This window comes from Mizuhopecten yessoensis, unplaced genomic scaffold (genome assembly GCF_002113885.1).
Source record: "Mizuhopecten yessoensis strain PY_sf001 unplaced genomic scaffold, ASM211388v2 scaffold8995, whole genome shotgun sequence".
Lineage (NCBI taxonomy): Eukaryota > Metazoa > Mollusca > Bivalvia > Pectinida > Pectinidae > Mizuhopecten > Mizuhopecten yessoensis.
Window position 1 is genome coordinate 788672 of NW_018407826.1, and position 16309 is coordinate 804980.

General features: G+C 37.6%; 1 protein-coding gene across 2 annotated transcripts in view; it reads left to right on the forward strand.

Moving 5' to 3' along the window:
• Positions 1-16070, forward strand: part of LOC110457012 (serine-rich adhesin for platelets-like) — a 25420-nt gene extending 9350 nt beyond the window's left edge. For both annotated transcript variants that reach the window (XM_021508096.1, XM_021508097.1), the window contains exons 6-10: positions 2694-2874; positions 3361-3467; positions 5617-5733; positions 5937-6058; positions 10338-16070. In XM_021508096.1, coding sequence (XP_021363771.1) covers positions 2694-2874; positions 3361-3467; positions 5617-5733; positions 5937-6058; positions 10338-12520 — 2710 coding nt within the window. In that variant the 3' untranslated portion in view covers positions 12521-16070. The remainder of the gene's footprint in view (positions 1-2693; positions 2875-3360; positions 3468-5616; positions 5734-5936; positions 6059-10337) is intronic.
• Positions 16071-16309: the final 239 nt, after the last annotated feature.

Below are 16309 nucleotides of genomic sequence, written 5' to 3' on the forward strand. Positions count from 1 at the left end.
TAATAACTTGATTGGAATTATAACCTTGAATTGACAGTTTGATACTTTGAAAATTTTGAGCCAGCCCTACCCCCAAGGGCTGTAGGGTGGGGCTCAAAGGAGTCAGTGTGCTAAAATTTCTTCATTTTCCTTGTTAAGAATCAGAGGTGCTAGTTTCAAATCCTTTTTAGTCTGAAATCTGTATGCTAGATATTGAGTAAGGTGGTTTTATTTTTTTTTGTCACTTTGAATAATATTTCTGTTCATGTTAAAAACAAAATCAACTCTCTGTATAAATATATCAGGTGACCGTTAAGGCCCATGGGCCTCTTGTTTGTAAGATAGCCCACACTTTCGACAAAGCGTTTATTTATATCCAGCTAAGGACAAACAAACGTTTAAATCAGTAGCCCCCGGATGATCATAGAGTTTAATCTCCTGAATGTCCTGGTCTGCCATATTGTCACGCACTGACTGAGCCATGCAGCATTTCTATTGAAACAAAAGTTCTGATTATTTGTCGGATGGACCCGCTAGCCAATCAGCGTCGTCGTTGTGTGACGTTCGGTCAAGTTGTTTTCCCCAAGAATGAACAACTCGCTGTCGGCGGTAATAACAGTATCTTCTTCTTCTTCTTTTTCTTCTTCTGGTTCTTCTAATCACAACTTGTCCGGGCCATTACTTTTAAAACGTTAAAGATATCTTGATGAAACTTTTGGTACGTATGCATCACCCACAGAAGGTGTGCAGTGCACTGAAATTAGGTCTCGTGCTTCACTATATACAGAGTTATGGCTCTTTGTTTAATTTTAATTCCGAAGTTTATCCGGAGCATAAGTTCCATGTTGTTTCACCTACGTTTACCAAACTTACCATATTTATGTATCTTGGGAAGGTGAAATCTCTCGTACTAAAATCAGGTTTTATGCCCCACTATATACAGAGTTATGGCCCTTTGTTTATTTCAATACCAAAGTTTGTCAACGGCATAACTTCCATGTTATTTCACCTACGGTGACCAAACTTGCTAAAGATTTAATGTATCTTAGGAAGTAGGAGTGTCGCATTCTAAATTCAGGTCTCGTGCCCCACTATATATTAAAAGAGATATTGCCCTTTGTTAATTTTTTGTACCGAAGTTTGTCTATTGGCTAATAAGGGAAGACATATGTTTTTGTTCACAAAAACAAAATTCTAATTAATTATTTTAAGAAAGAGTTCTTGATTAGCATGGTTATGGTAAACATGTTTTACTTATGTCATATCATGATATGTAGGTGTCAGAGATATAGAGAACATCTACCTGAGAAAGTAAAATTTGGGTCACAACAGACGCTTGGCCGATGTTCAGAGCCCCAAGTATAGACTCGTGTATAGATTTTCTGTTGGCCCTTTTTCTGTCATCTCTTACAGGAGAAGGAGGTCAGAATTGATAATGACATTACAATTAAACAATAAAATCAGACAATTTTAATAAGGTACAAATTAAACCAAGAGCATAATTGGAAAGATTTGGGAAAGGCTGGTGCACTAGAGGTTCTTTAAAAATTAAAGCAGTTTGCAAAAGCATGACAGCCAGTTTGTTAAGTAATTGTTTATTTTTTAAAGGCAATGCAATTTCAATGGCTGACACTGTTGGCAAGAGATATTCTATTGATCAAACTGACAATCAAATAAAGTCACATATCGCATTAACATCCATGTTTCAGAACACCACCAAATATGGTACAGAACAATTTTTCAGGCACTTACCGGTAGTCAGAATGTGCAAAAATGTAGTTCCTGAACAGTAGATCATTAATGATCAAGTACAACATGTGTGATAAAGTTATGATCTTGGATAAGTGTTCCACTTTGGACCCATGCATCATGCATGTAGATATGAAAGAAAGTGTTTTCATGCATATAAAAATATAATGTCACTGAAAGACTGATCATGTTGCCCGAAATGTCACTGAAAGACTGATCATGTTGTGTCCCTGCAGGCAGGGCGTAAGATTTGTACCTGTTGCCCCCATTGCATGATCATAAGAGGCGGCTAGATTTGGGATCTAATCTTTTCTCCTCTTTCTAAACAACTTTGTTCTTCCTAATGACCCCCTTGACAATGCCTCACTTTTGGCCTTTAGTTGAGTGTTCGCCCTTGTGAGAAAGGCTTTGGGTTCTGTCCCCTGGCTGTGACATACCAGAGTCTGTAAAAATGGTTGTTTCTACTCCTGCTTAACGTTCAGCAATTTAGGAGTGGAACGACTGGTTCGCCCGTTGTCAGTATAATGTGACCGAGTGGGGTGTCCTGTTGGGTGTCTTCGGCAGTATGTTTCAGTGAGGTAGCACTATAAAGTAGGCATCAGTTCCGCGCTATCACAAGGAGACAAACACAAAAATATCGCAGTCTCCCAAAACACACACGCATACACTACACGCATGCATCTTGCACACAGGGGAGGCCGTCCTTAAACAATCATATAGCTGTTGATAGGACGTTAAACATACTTAACCAAACCAAACTGATCATGTTGTTTTGTTTTAAACATTCAACAATTTGTGAGAGTATCTGACATTGTCATTCATCAAAAGGCAGAACCAATATAGTTGAATGAGATTGATTTAAGAGCTATTATTTGCATTGCTATCATTTTAGGAGATGTATATTTTGATAAAATTTCAGACTTTGAATTTAAAATTTGATTGAGCATGACATTTTTATGTGACAGGTCATTCTGTGAGGATCATAGACCAAGACAGACAGTATCCGTCAGTGACCGCCTGGCCTTCTATGGTACCGCTAACACAACATGTGCTATCTGTATGACGTCTGTAGAGACAAGGGCTTCCAACGAAACTCTGCGTGCTCCATGCTGTCGTAATTCCTGGTTCCATAGATCCTGTATTGTTGTTAGTATTTACATACATCAGCATTGATAATGGACAGCTTTTAATTTGCCAAATATCAGCAGAAATTAAAAGCTCCATAGTGTCTAGATCAAAGCAAAGGGTCAGTTTGGTCTTTGTAATGTTCTTCCTGGCCATAACTTCTGAACGACTTGACATCTTTTTTTAACAAAACTTCAATAACTGGACTGCATTTTGTGTTCAACTCTCCAGTCCATGACATAATTTCTGAAGGGCCATCTATGTTTCCCATTGCAGAATGCTTGATGTATTATTGTCTATGTACGGTAATTAGACATAAGGTCTTTGTTGTAAAATGTTTCAGCTGTAGGCAGCTAAGGTATTTGAATAAGAATGTGCTAATCATTATGTTTCATGTCATCAAATTCAAAGAACCCTAAGCATCATAAAATATGCCAGTGATTGAGTTTGTGCTGTTTTGTGTCCTCATGTTGCTGGAAGGTAACATTCTACGAATATTTGTTTCAGAAACATGCACTGACAGCAGGGCTATACTTCTTCAAGTGTCCTCTGTGTAACAACAAGGAGATATTCCAAGAGGAGATGCTCAAGTTTGGTGTCTACCTGCCTGACCAGTGAGTTACCTCATAATCAACCTGTAGAGCAAGACCTTTTTTGTCTTTCATATTAGTAACAGGGACAACTTGATAATCTTTTCTCATCAGTTGGATCATATAATCTGGTTGTCTTTTTAACCATCATCACCAGACGTTGAGCTGATCAATTCCACCATCGTTGTCCATCCTTACCATTTTTTGTTTGACGCTTTTTTTCACAAAGATCTTTCACAAGTTTGACATGTAAGTTCCCCATGGTCCTCAGTTAACATTGGGCATATTGAGTTTTGGGACTGATAAGAAAACAAAAATGGCAGACAATACCATTTCTCCAAATATATTGGAAGGATCTTTCTAAAATTTAACATTTATGTTCCTTATGATCATTAGTTCTGCATTTTGATTCTTGGGATTGGCCGAAAGACAGGTGGCCATCTGGTGACAATCTTGAAATTTGAGAGTTTAAGTTTGTTAGCACTATTTCTCAGAAAGTACCAGAGGGATCTTTCTTACATTTCAAATGTAGGTTCCAGTTGTTACATTTTAAGTAAACTGACATTGAACCTCTCTGTCAATGTCAAACATAGCAGTATGAACTTTTGATAAAAAGCTACCACAAAATGCACTTACTGTTTTAACCCTTAGGCTGCTACATTGATTTCTATGTAAAGGGACACCACTGCTGAATTGTTCGTTGTTGTCTCTAGTTTATATGAGCGTTTTCAATTCTAAAGTTGCTTCAGTATTTACCTGTACAGGTGGTAATAAAGATAAGAAAATGTGAAACTTTTAATTAATCGGATTTAAGCAAGAGGAAGATCATTTTAAAATTATTTTCGTCCGCAAATGTGATTGGCAGATGATAACAGAGATTATAAACTTCATTTTTGACACAAGACACTGAATATTTACACGGAGATTCTCCGGTAAAAAGGTCAGATATTTCGTCAAGAATTGCATGTGGTTTGCTACAGGTTTCAGGTCGCCATTCAATACATTTACTGTCACAGTCGGCATATAGATATATCTAAGCTACAGTCTAGTTTATGATTAAATCACCGATAAAAAGTTTGAATAAATAAATCGGCTCAAAACGTGTCAATGTTCAATTCGGCCTCACCTGCAGACGACATGTGTGCCTTGGTCCGCCGATATTTTCCTGTTTGCGTAGGGCACAAATCCGTTTATTGGAAAGTAACATATTATGTTACACCGAAGTATTTCCGCATCAACCATGCCAAACCCTTCAAAACCTTTATTATCATTGTAGGTGACGATGGAGTATAAATGTTTACCATCATATTCATCGCTTCAATCTACACGTCCGCCATTTTTATGACTTTTTTTGTCGATTTGAAATTCTCTCGCACACCTTTGGTTATTACTAGGGTACACTACCGTGAATATCGAAAGTAATGACAAAACAATCAATCAGAAGCCTTCTACTATACACGTTCGGGTTTGGTATAGCAACAACTCGACTTCACACTTCCTGGCTACCGATCAAAACCTACAGAACGAGAAACGACATACCCCCGTATGTCGTGCATAGCACTGACGGCCCGACTTTTCAAAACGACATATGTCGCGCGTAGCAGCCTAAGGGTTAATACATGACTCAATACAATAGAGAAAAGGAAAATTCAATCTTGCATAGAATCAATGAAGATTGTACAATGGTGGGTGCCAATGCAAGGTCCCTCTGGGTCTCTTGTTGAACGGGGTTCAGAAATTTAGAGTTGTCGTGGAAATTTTGCCCAAAAATGTATAAGCTTTGTTCTTAACACTTTCAAAATATGTCAGTCACATTGTTTAGGGTTGCACTTTAGCATATCTAACTTCCTGGCAAATAGCAACAAAAATGTTTTACCAAAATGTGTACATTTTGGTGCATATTTGAGGAGCAGATCTTTAAAAAATTGATGCAGATTTATCTTTAATCATACCAGGATCATGCTACAGAGGGGTGGCTTTAGGCATTTTCACATTTCTGATTTTTATTAGTATTTTGATTTACGGAACGGCACCCAAAATGTGTACATTTTTTCGCATTTCTGTTTGGAATATCTGAAGAACCCATTACAATTTGTTGCTCAAACTTGGATTTTGTATGGATTACATGATTTCCAAGAAATCATTCCTTATTTTTTTCCCTTGTGACCTTCAGAGATGCTGCTTGGGAGACGGAACCTAATGCATTTCGTGACCTGTTAGAGCGGTATCTTCATTGTGATGCTAGAGAGTGTCATTGTCCAAAGGGCAGGGACTACAATCAGGATGGCCAGTGAGTAGCTTTGTCACTTGTATCATATTTGTTTCATGGATAGAAATGCCAAGGTTGCATTGTTTGATTGTGCACAAAATAATTTATTCTGTGGGAGGGAGTTGATGGGATTTGAGTAAATATATTGAACCAGAAATATTATTATTAAACAAATTGTGTGTGGATCTTTTTGTTTGTTATCTGCTGACTGTTTGTGTTGACAGAAAGTGGGAGATCATCCTCTGTGATTGGTGTGGATCACAGGGATCACATGTAGGCTGTCACAGTCTGTCCAAGTGTGGCAGTGACAACATCTGTCCGGACTGTAAGGGGCTCGAGAAGAAAAGTAAGTTCAGCTCCGGTGGACAGGAATTTGTTGCCAGATGGTAATATTAGGGTTCGTTTTGCACTTTAAACAACCAGGTTATTATATAAGTAATTTTGTGTCATAACATATTGCACAGAAAAATGCTACCAAACTTGTAATGTAAGTGAGTGAATACCAGGATGTGAAGTGTGATTTCCTGACAGAAGTTCTGACTTTTGATCAGAGTCGAGGAATGGTTTCAAATTTTGCCAGTTATATGATCATCTGGAAATTGTAACTTGCTCTCAATTGGTCCCCATTTTAAATTCTGTTTGATTTAAGGTACTGGACATTGCATTTGGATTTCATTTTTTGCATTTAGTTATTTATCAGAAAAGGCTGCTTCATGGTTGTGCTTTTTGAATGAGTGAAAATATTTCATTTTAAGCTATCTTTGAAGTATATTTGCATATACCTGCCTTTGGCAGGGCATATTGTCCTTATCCTGTCTGTTAACATTAGACTTGTCTGCAGGTTCCTGAATAGGAACATCTTGTTAGGGTTGAATTATTAAACCGTTTAAGATACCTGCATGACCCACAAATGATGTCTTAGTGCACACATTAGGTCACATTGACCTCGAATTCAAAGGTCAAATAAATGAAACCTTTCAGTAAGAATTAGTCTGGTCCATAACTTTTAAACTATTTGAGGTATCTTGATAATCTTACAGAATATATCTGCATCAACTGCAGATGGTATGTAGTACACGGTCATTAGGTTGTTGTGACCTTCACCTCAAGGTCAAATAAGTGCACTTTTTTCAGTTATAACTTTAAGGGTACTGTGACTCCCGCATTATAATTTTAAGGCCTCAGTGGCCTCAAATTTGTATACAAGTAAGGGGATTTAAACGAAATGCAGTCTGAAGCATGCTTAGGGACAAAAGAATCAATTTTGGATATACTGAGTAGTGTGGGCCCCCTTCTTTGGTGCAGATGGGTGTGGCCCATTAGGCGAAATAGAGGAAAACATTTAAGATCCTTCTCCTTTTGTACTGATGAAGGGATTTTAACCAAACTTGTTCTAGAGCATCTTTGGGGAAAGTTCTTAACAGAGTATGTGCCACCCTATGTGTTTAGGTGCCCCGACTTCAAGTGTTTGGTATGACAATACCTTGAACAAGTTCACGTTTCGGGTAACTGTGTTTAAGGTCAAAGTCACAGTTACTATTTTTAGAAAAACTTTATCATCGCTCTATCAGCTTCATTATTTAACGAAATTTCATGAAACTTAATACAAGTGTTTGGTATGGCAATATACCTTCAACAGATGCAGTCGCTAGAGCAGCTACTGTTACATCATTGAACTTTCTATTCATTTCCTCATACATATGGCACACAATATGTGAATGTGAGGGGAGTTGTATCACTTGTGATGCCTTGTTTACTGTTTCTTGTACTCTTATCTTACATACATTCACACACTGTTTTAATTGTTTTGTTAGATTTTATAGGAGGGCCTACTGTTTTGATCAGTAGATTTGGGTCTTTGGACTTGTGAACAGGTTTGTTTGCTTGCCCAATGGACCAGTGCATAAGGATCTATTAAATATTTATATATACGGCCTACTCATTTACAACTTGATATCAAATTAACACAATTTTGTCAAGAAAACAGATCAATTTCTGTTGAGAGACCCTTAGATATTCATAAATGCTTTTCCTAAACATTTTCTTCAGGTTGGTAAGTATGGATTATGAGAAGTTCTTTTTACGCAACCAATAAAAAAATTCATGTGATGTTTCGATGACTAGTACGATATATACACTGTCATCTTCATCAGACAAATGACCAGCGAAGCGTATGCACACAAAGGTGTAAAATGTGTGCGAGTTGTCCACAAAATCGATGTCGATTTCCCAGGTGACGGGGGTTTTGAAATCAACAAAATTACCAACAAGTAACATGACGAAAGAAGAACGGGTCGCACTCCAAACATTAGGCAGAGACAAATCCATTACCATACTACCAGCTGACAAGGGGAAGGCAACAGTTGTCATGGACACCGAAGATTAAGAGGCCAAGGTCACAACAATGCTACAGGACAACAAGACATATGAACAGCTGCAGACCAATCCAACCCAAAAGTTTAAAAGGCGTCTCATAGCCCTCCTATCAAAATTAAAACAAGAGAGCAAGATTACCGAAGGCCAATACAGATATCTGTATCCCACAGCAGAGAACACTCCTAGAATGTACTGTACAACCGAGATCCACAAGCAGGGAAACCCACTGAGGCCTATTGTGGACTACACTGGATCCATAGGTTACAATGTTTCCAGATCATTAGCAGACATTCGTGGACCGCTAGTGGGTAAATCGAAACACCATGTAAATAATTTGAAACATCTAACGGAAGCTATGTCTACAATCATGATTCAGGAAGACGAAGAATTTATTTCACATGATGTTGTCTCCGTCTTTACCAACACATCCATTGACGACGCACTTAAAATCATTCGGAAATGCTCAGAATTAGACAGATCCTGGCGCAAAAACACAAACCTCCAGATTCAGGACATCATGGATTTGCTGGAATTTGTGCTGACAACAACTTATTTTACTTTTCGAAACAATATCTATCAACAACGCTTCAGCACTGCTATGGGTTGTCCAGTGCCTCCCATTGTTACCAATTTGTTCATTGAACATCTGGAGCAAGAAGCAATAGCCACGTATCCCACAGAATGCAAGCTTAGCTTATGGAAACGATATGTTGACGGCATACTCGAGATAATCAAGAAGGGTCACAGAAGGATTTGACCACCCATATCAACACTATAGATGCCACTAACAACATCAAATTTACATGTGAGGAAGAAACCAACGGCACAATGCCCTTCCTAGACACTTGACTGGTAAAGAAAGAAGACGGAACCGTAAAGGTATTGGTCTATAGAAAAAAGGCCCATGCGGACAAATACCTGAACTTCAAATCTCACCATCCTTTGCACCAGAAATTAGGCGTCATACGCACATTGCTCAACAGATGTAATACAATAGTCACAGAACAACAGGACAAAACACGAGAGCAGAATCACATCGCTAGGGCAATGAGAACATGTGCATATCCGGAATGGGCCGTAAAATGGGTACAAAAACAGTGTCAAAGTAAGGGGAAGAACAAGAAAAAGGCCAATCAAGGATAAGAACAAAACCAAAGGTCAAGTGGTCATCCCGTATATAAAGGATATATCCGAAACCATCCGGAGGATATACCGTGGTCATGGCATAGCATGCGCAACCGCCATGAAACCCCACTAGACACTTTATAATATCCTAGTACACCCTTAGGATAAAACACCTAAAGAAAATGTCCCAGAATGCGTATACAAAATTGGATGCAAAAACTGTGACGCATCGTATATTGGAGAGACTGGAAGACAATTTGGGGTTTGCCTTGGTGAACACCGGAAAGATTCACCAGATCAGAAAAGAAGCAGTCGGAGTCCAAAATAAATAAATCGGCAATCACAGACCATGCCACACAGAAAAATCATGTGATTAACTGGGACAACTCCAAAGTTTTGGACAGAGAGAGCAATTTGTGCTAGCGACAGATGAAGGAAACCATCTGGATACGCCGCAGTGGGCCAGTTCTAAATCGAGACAAGGGGGCTCAAAGACTCTCTCATATCTTTGACCAAGTATTAAACAAAGCATAGCTGAATCGAGTCATTTCGGTACATGATATAACAATTATTGTACATACGCTTACAGCGTAGCCGAAATCGACATCGATTTTGTGGACAACTCTATACACATTTTACACATTTGTGTGCATACGCTTCACATGTCATTTGTCTGATGAAGGTGACCGTGTACCAGTCATCGAAACGTCACATGGAAAATTGTATTGGTCGTGTAAAAAGAGCTTCTCATAATCCATAAATGCTTTTACATGAACTTGAAGAATCGAAATGTACATTTGCAAACTGTTATTTGATGAAAAATAGCTGTCTCAATTTGCTGGTGAACTTATGTTGAGTCAGTTAATCATTCTAATGTTCATTGTACACTTACATGTTGTTTCACTGCAATGACGATAATCGTGAAAGTAAATATACATGTTCATAGAAAATGAAACTTGTTTTTTCCATGTATTACAACATGATCATTTGAGTCCAAATATTTCAACATTTTTGTAAAGATTTGGTTTCACACCTGTTATAGACATGAAACTATTTCTGAATTTACGCCAGGTATTGATACATGGCAAGCAAATGTGATGTTAACTTTTCAATTCTTCTTGCAGGATGTAAAGGAAAGAAGAAAACTTTGCCAAAAAACAAATCTCCGGTTGCAAGTAAAAGTGTTAAGGCAGACTTGGACAGTAAATCTAAGAGTGAATACCCTGGCAAATCTGATATACTTGTAAAGAAAGGTCTCCCCTCAAGATGCTCCACACTCTCTACCCCGCCCCCCTCCAGTAGCTTGTCGCCAGGCACAGTGCTGCGTCTGTCATACGAGGAGACAGATGATGATGTTAATGTAGTAGACTCCATAGACAACCATCCCTCAACCTCCAAGGAATATGATGGAAGTGTACCATCACAGATCCAACAGGGAAAGCGTAAGAAAACTATGAAAAACACCACGTCAAAGCGACAAAAGTTATCTGAAGATGACGTGTCTAATGTGTATGAAAGTTCAGAAAGAATGTCGCCAGTCAAGCCACAACCGACAGCTACAATCACCAGTCCTGAAATAAGACAAGTATCTCCTGTGAAAAGTTGTGTTAGACAGTCAGCCCTTAATATACAAGCAAAGAGAGCTCGCAGTGGCGGCAAAAGAACAAGATCAGTGGGGCTAACTCAAGCTGATACGTTTAGACTGGAAAGGATGAAGACAGACCCAAATAAAGTAATAAAGAGATCAAGATCAAGTTGTGCAAGTTCTCCTAAGAAAAGATATTCTAATAAAAACCCATGGAGTGATTGTAAAGGCCTATTTTCTAGAAAAAGGAAGCATGCTGCAAAGAAAAAACTAGCGTTAAGAAAGTTAGGTATAGCAGAGGAATTGAATGCAAGCCGTGGTATTAGTTGTATAAGTGAGCCGCCTACACAGTATACAGACAGTAAAGGAACATCACGTTATAAAGATGGCAAAGGACGGTTTTTACCAATTCGCGATGGTTCAGCAAAGAAAAGTCACTGTGCAACTAAACATGATATCTTGGAAGAATCTAGCACAAGCAGTTGTGTTGAAGATACTGGAACATCTGCTGAAGATAGCCCAGTCAAAGTCAATATCACAGCAAAAAAGAAGGGGCTTCTCAGGGCCTTATTGACAAGTGGGACATATTATGAGTCAGGATGTGAACAGAGTCAAAGCAGGAGCTCAAGTCTGGTGCAACAAAGTGCACAAACTAAATTAAAAAGTCAATCCAGTGAAGAGATTCCCAAAATATCCAAGAAGGCTAAGTGCAAAAAAAAATCAAAATTGGGTATTTCTCCAGGCCAGATGTCGATCACGAACTGGTTGACTGGAATGAATAGGCCTAAGGGAGAAGGCCCACAAACAATTCTTGGAACAGAGAAAGGAGATATGGAAAATGACATAAATTTCCTCAATCAGACAGAGTCAGGAAACAATGACGATGAGGAGAAAAGCCTGATCATCAAATACAAAGGTAAGAAGTTCGTGTTCAAGAAAGAAAACGAAAGCAAGTCAGAAAAAGCAGAGTCTGTAAATAATTGGACCAAATCGGAAGTAGTAAGTAACGACACCAGTCCTGCTCAGAGTACAAGACAGGCTCTGAGTGAGAAAGTTGATCCTGCTATTCACTCCATGCTCCAGAATAGCAGACCTATTGGCTCAAGCCCTGCTCTCAGTACAAGGCAGGCACTCATGGAAAGGAGGCATGGTAGTGTGGAAAATAGGAGGAAGAGGATGCAAACACCTAAAACCTTTCCTCGTAGAAAATACAAAAAGATTGAGCCAAGTGATTCATCTGATCTATCGGATGTGTGTGTGTATGGGACCCCTCGCAGGAGTGTAAGGTGCTCCCTTAACACCAAATTCCAGGACAATTTCAGTAGTATATGCGAGACAGATGAAAAGAGTGAACCATGTTACGATTCATCATCGTCTAGCTCTTCAACCTCATTATCGTCTACCTCTGACATTAGATTGCTGTATTTTGAGAGTGATGATGATGAGGAGGATCCAGAGAACACATCTGTGAAGTGTGAACCAGAAGAGGACTCCTCTCAGTGCCTTATTGTGGACCTAGAGGAAGAGGAGAAGATTAGGGTCATAAAAGAAGGACACGATTCTTCTATCATTGAGCTGTCCGAGACATCAGAACAGACGCTAGAGGTAATGGAGTCGGACAGCACTGGCACAGACGACCCCAGCACTAGTACCTACATTATACAGTCCTTTGGGGGCAACCATGGCTTCCAGCAACTTAGCATATCTGTACCAAGTGTTTAATGTAGTGCTTCTTAATACTTAGTCTTGGTACTATGTTATTTGTATTGAGGGTAATGTACTAAATCTGTACTTGTGTAATCATGTCATAGATTTCCCCTGTACCTCTGGTGTTGGATAGAGCTTTCTTCCACCATTCATAAAATTATCTCCTGTTAAACCTGTTCAACATTCTTCTTTCACTCCCTAGGACAAAAAGTGAAAAGAAACAATTATGACGTCCCAGAAGCAATAAGATATGACATCACATCTGCCAATGGGAAAGGTCATGTTCAAATCAGGAATAAAAAAAAAAGATTACAAAACATTTTGTTTTCAGACAGAGTTTTGAAATGATGGGAGAAAGGTAATTATCCCCTGTCTTGAGGGTGTAACAGAGAATCTCCAACCCTCAGGATGATTACTTGGTTTTGTAACCTTTGGCAGGACCTCGAGTTAAACAACCAAATGAATCACTCCTTTGAGTTGGAGATGATCCCCTCTCGGCCGAGCTTCAGGTTGGAGATTTCTCTGTATTGAAATTAAAGCCCTCAGGGTAGGGAATGATTTTATTAGTCACATGTATGACTGAAGTAATGTAGGTGTATTCTCTATGGGTGCATGGTCTTAAGTTTTTTTATGTCACATTTAATTGTTGGATGTCATACTGTAAATGTACATATTTTAGCGGTAGTCTTATTTTAGCGCCTTCGTGCTTTAAATATTGCGCAAAAATATGATTATTATTTGAAGTTCATGCATATTGTTCTCTATTGCATCTTTTGCAGGTGCACTGATTCATCAATGCGTCAATCTGCTAAAATTTTATAGCGCTAAAATTTGTCCATAGACAATATTGATTTGCCACTGCAGACATCATGTCTATCATAGATGTTATATCACTCTTTTTAAGACTTATGGCCCTTGATGTTTTATCCATCCATGTGCTGACACATTTTTGTCCGCACTGCTGCAAATGTACTTCATGAATTTTAGGACTTTGCACACATCTTGCCTATTGGTGAATATCCAATGATTAATAATTAAAATGGGTCTAGTTTTCACTGGAAAACCTAATCTTGATTTGAGACACGATTTGAGCATTTTGGTTCATACCTTTTGAGGTATGATGTGAGAAAGTGCCTGCCGTCTTACAAAGCTCTATCCTACACCATCAGGTATTCATTACTGCCAATGCCATTATCTTGCAGGAAGGTTGGCATATATAATAGTCCATTACTTTGAAAGTATTGCTTTTTAGCTCACCTGCAATTTTTCCTTTAAAACTCTACAAGTCATGAACAGCTTAGTGGATTTTGTTAAAATTTGGCCTGGAGTATCCTTGGGCAAAGGGGATTCAATTTTTCCTGGTCTTTATGTGATGGATTTTACTGTAGTTTGAATGCCTATAAATCTATATAGAATGCTATTCTGCTTCATTGTGAATATCTTTTGTAACTTATAAATACAGTACTTTCACACTAAATCCTGCTTTTGTATATGTCCTTCATGTGTTGCAATGATGTTAATCCCTAATACAGATTCTATCCTTTGTATCAAAGTAAGTGTCTGTGATTGTACATGGTAAACAGCACAGTGCTAGTGTAAAACCTGTGTATATAAGGACTGATACTAGATCTGATTGATGTGTATATTGTCACTTTTTCTCGGTTAATTGGGGCAAAATGTGGGTGCCCTATAGTAATCATGGTGTCTGTCTGTCAGCACTTTAGTTTCTGGAGATTATCTCATGATCCAGATGGTCAAAATTTCTGAAATTTCACATAGTGATACACTGTGATGTGCAGATGTGCAATAGGGGTTTGAAAAGTTTCTAAGGTCAAGGTCACTGTTACTAAAAATAGAATTGGAAATATATATTGTCCAAAATACCTATAAGAAAGCCAAATTTTCTGAAATTTCTTATGATGATACATTGTGATTATATGCAGATGACAGTCTGGTGTTATTTATCTTATGTAACGATGTCAAAGTGAGAGGCCACAATTTCAAAAGTTATCTACCAGTACATGTATAAATCAAAGTGAGAGGATCCAATTTCAAAGTTATCTATCAGTACATGTATAAATCAAAGTGAGAGGATCCAATTTCAAAGTTATCTACCAGTACATGTATAAGTCAAAGTGAGAGGATCCAATTTCAAAGTTCAATGTATAAGAGATGTTTGATAACCATATAAAGATGTTGCTGGTGTTCTAGTCAGTGGGCAGTGGGTTTTTTTTATCAATTTATACATCTTATTTTATTTGCCAATGTGAATAATGTTCTTTCATAATGTATGCAATTATTTAGTTTGAAATTAACTATATGTACAATGTACTATAATACTGATATTTTTACTATTGTATAGAAAAATCTATATAGCATGAAGTACTGTTATTTCTGTAATATTTGTTATTGCATAGTTTCAAACATTTTACACTACCACTTATTATTGGTTGGGCATTAATGGTATTTTATGGCCATTTCTTGGGAGCTTTTAATAGCAGCTTATAATTGGTACTCAGAAAACTAGTTAGATCCATTCTGTCACAAACCCCATTCTCTGTAAAGAGTTGTTTTTGAACATGAATTATGTCTTCATTAAAGAAGGCTTCACAGTAATATGTGAATAAACAGTTCTTTTGTTGTGTACATAGAAATCTGTGTACCGAGTTTTGTGAATGGCATAGCATATATATCATATACAGTGTAGTAAAAAATATTACACCTGATGACACTTCCAGGTAATAATCTACCAGTAACTTAGTAACCTTTTTACAATAGGTGATCACCCTGTAGATCTTTATTGTTTTGAAGATATCACATTTAACATTGAACTTATTGGCATGTCAATCTGGGGAGATCATCTCCAGCTACCATTCACAGAATAGTGTCCCCCTCAGGTGGAGATTCCACCATCAGATCCTCGCAGTAGATGACATATTACTGAAGTCAATATGCTGGTAACACTGTAAATCTGATTTTTGTATATACATGTATCATGTTTTGAATGCCCCTGTACATAGTTGCTTGATGTAAAGATAATAATTATATATATAAATGAACTGTATTTTGATCATATTAGTGGGTTTAAAGCTTTGTTTTTGTAAAATCATTGCTCCTCATCTACACATTTTTATAGTATACCCAGACAAAAACCAATTAAGTGATTTTTTTTTAAGACTTTAAGAGGGAAATTTTCGAAATTGAATACAGTTATTGAAACTAACTCATTAATAAATGAAATTATGATACTTTTTAAACAAATCTCAATATTTTATAATTGAAAGTTTTATCATAATGATGTGTACTGAAATAAAATGTAAACAAAACTATAATGAGGAGTGTTGAATGTTTGTCTTTATCATAATGTAAATCACATGTCAATAAATGTGATGTGGTGGCCTCCCACTTACATTTTTTTCATGTAAACAACTTCTTCAGAATGATGATGCCAAAGTCATATTTGACATGAAGCTAACAGATGAAGGACTTCAAGTTAATGCAGATTAATCCACTTTGTATGATACATCAATCAGATATGAAATTAAAGAATACTGAACAGCTTCATTTTAATGACCTGTAACTTTCTTGGCTGAAAGGCTGAAGATATTTTTTTCTAGATTATGACCTGGACCCTTATCTCTAAAACCATAAGTTATAGATTTTTCATATATTATCTGTACCTTGGTGAAAGGATTTCTGGTTTGTTTAAATTAAATACCTTGAAGGTCTAAGAGATCGAATGTGATCAAATCTTATATATATGACCTTTAGCTTGCTGGGAGTTGATAACTGTTGGTTTAGATT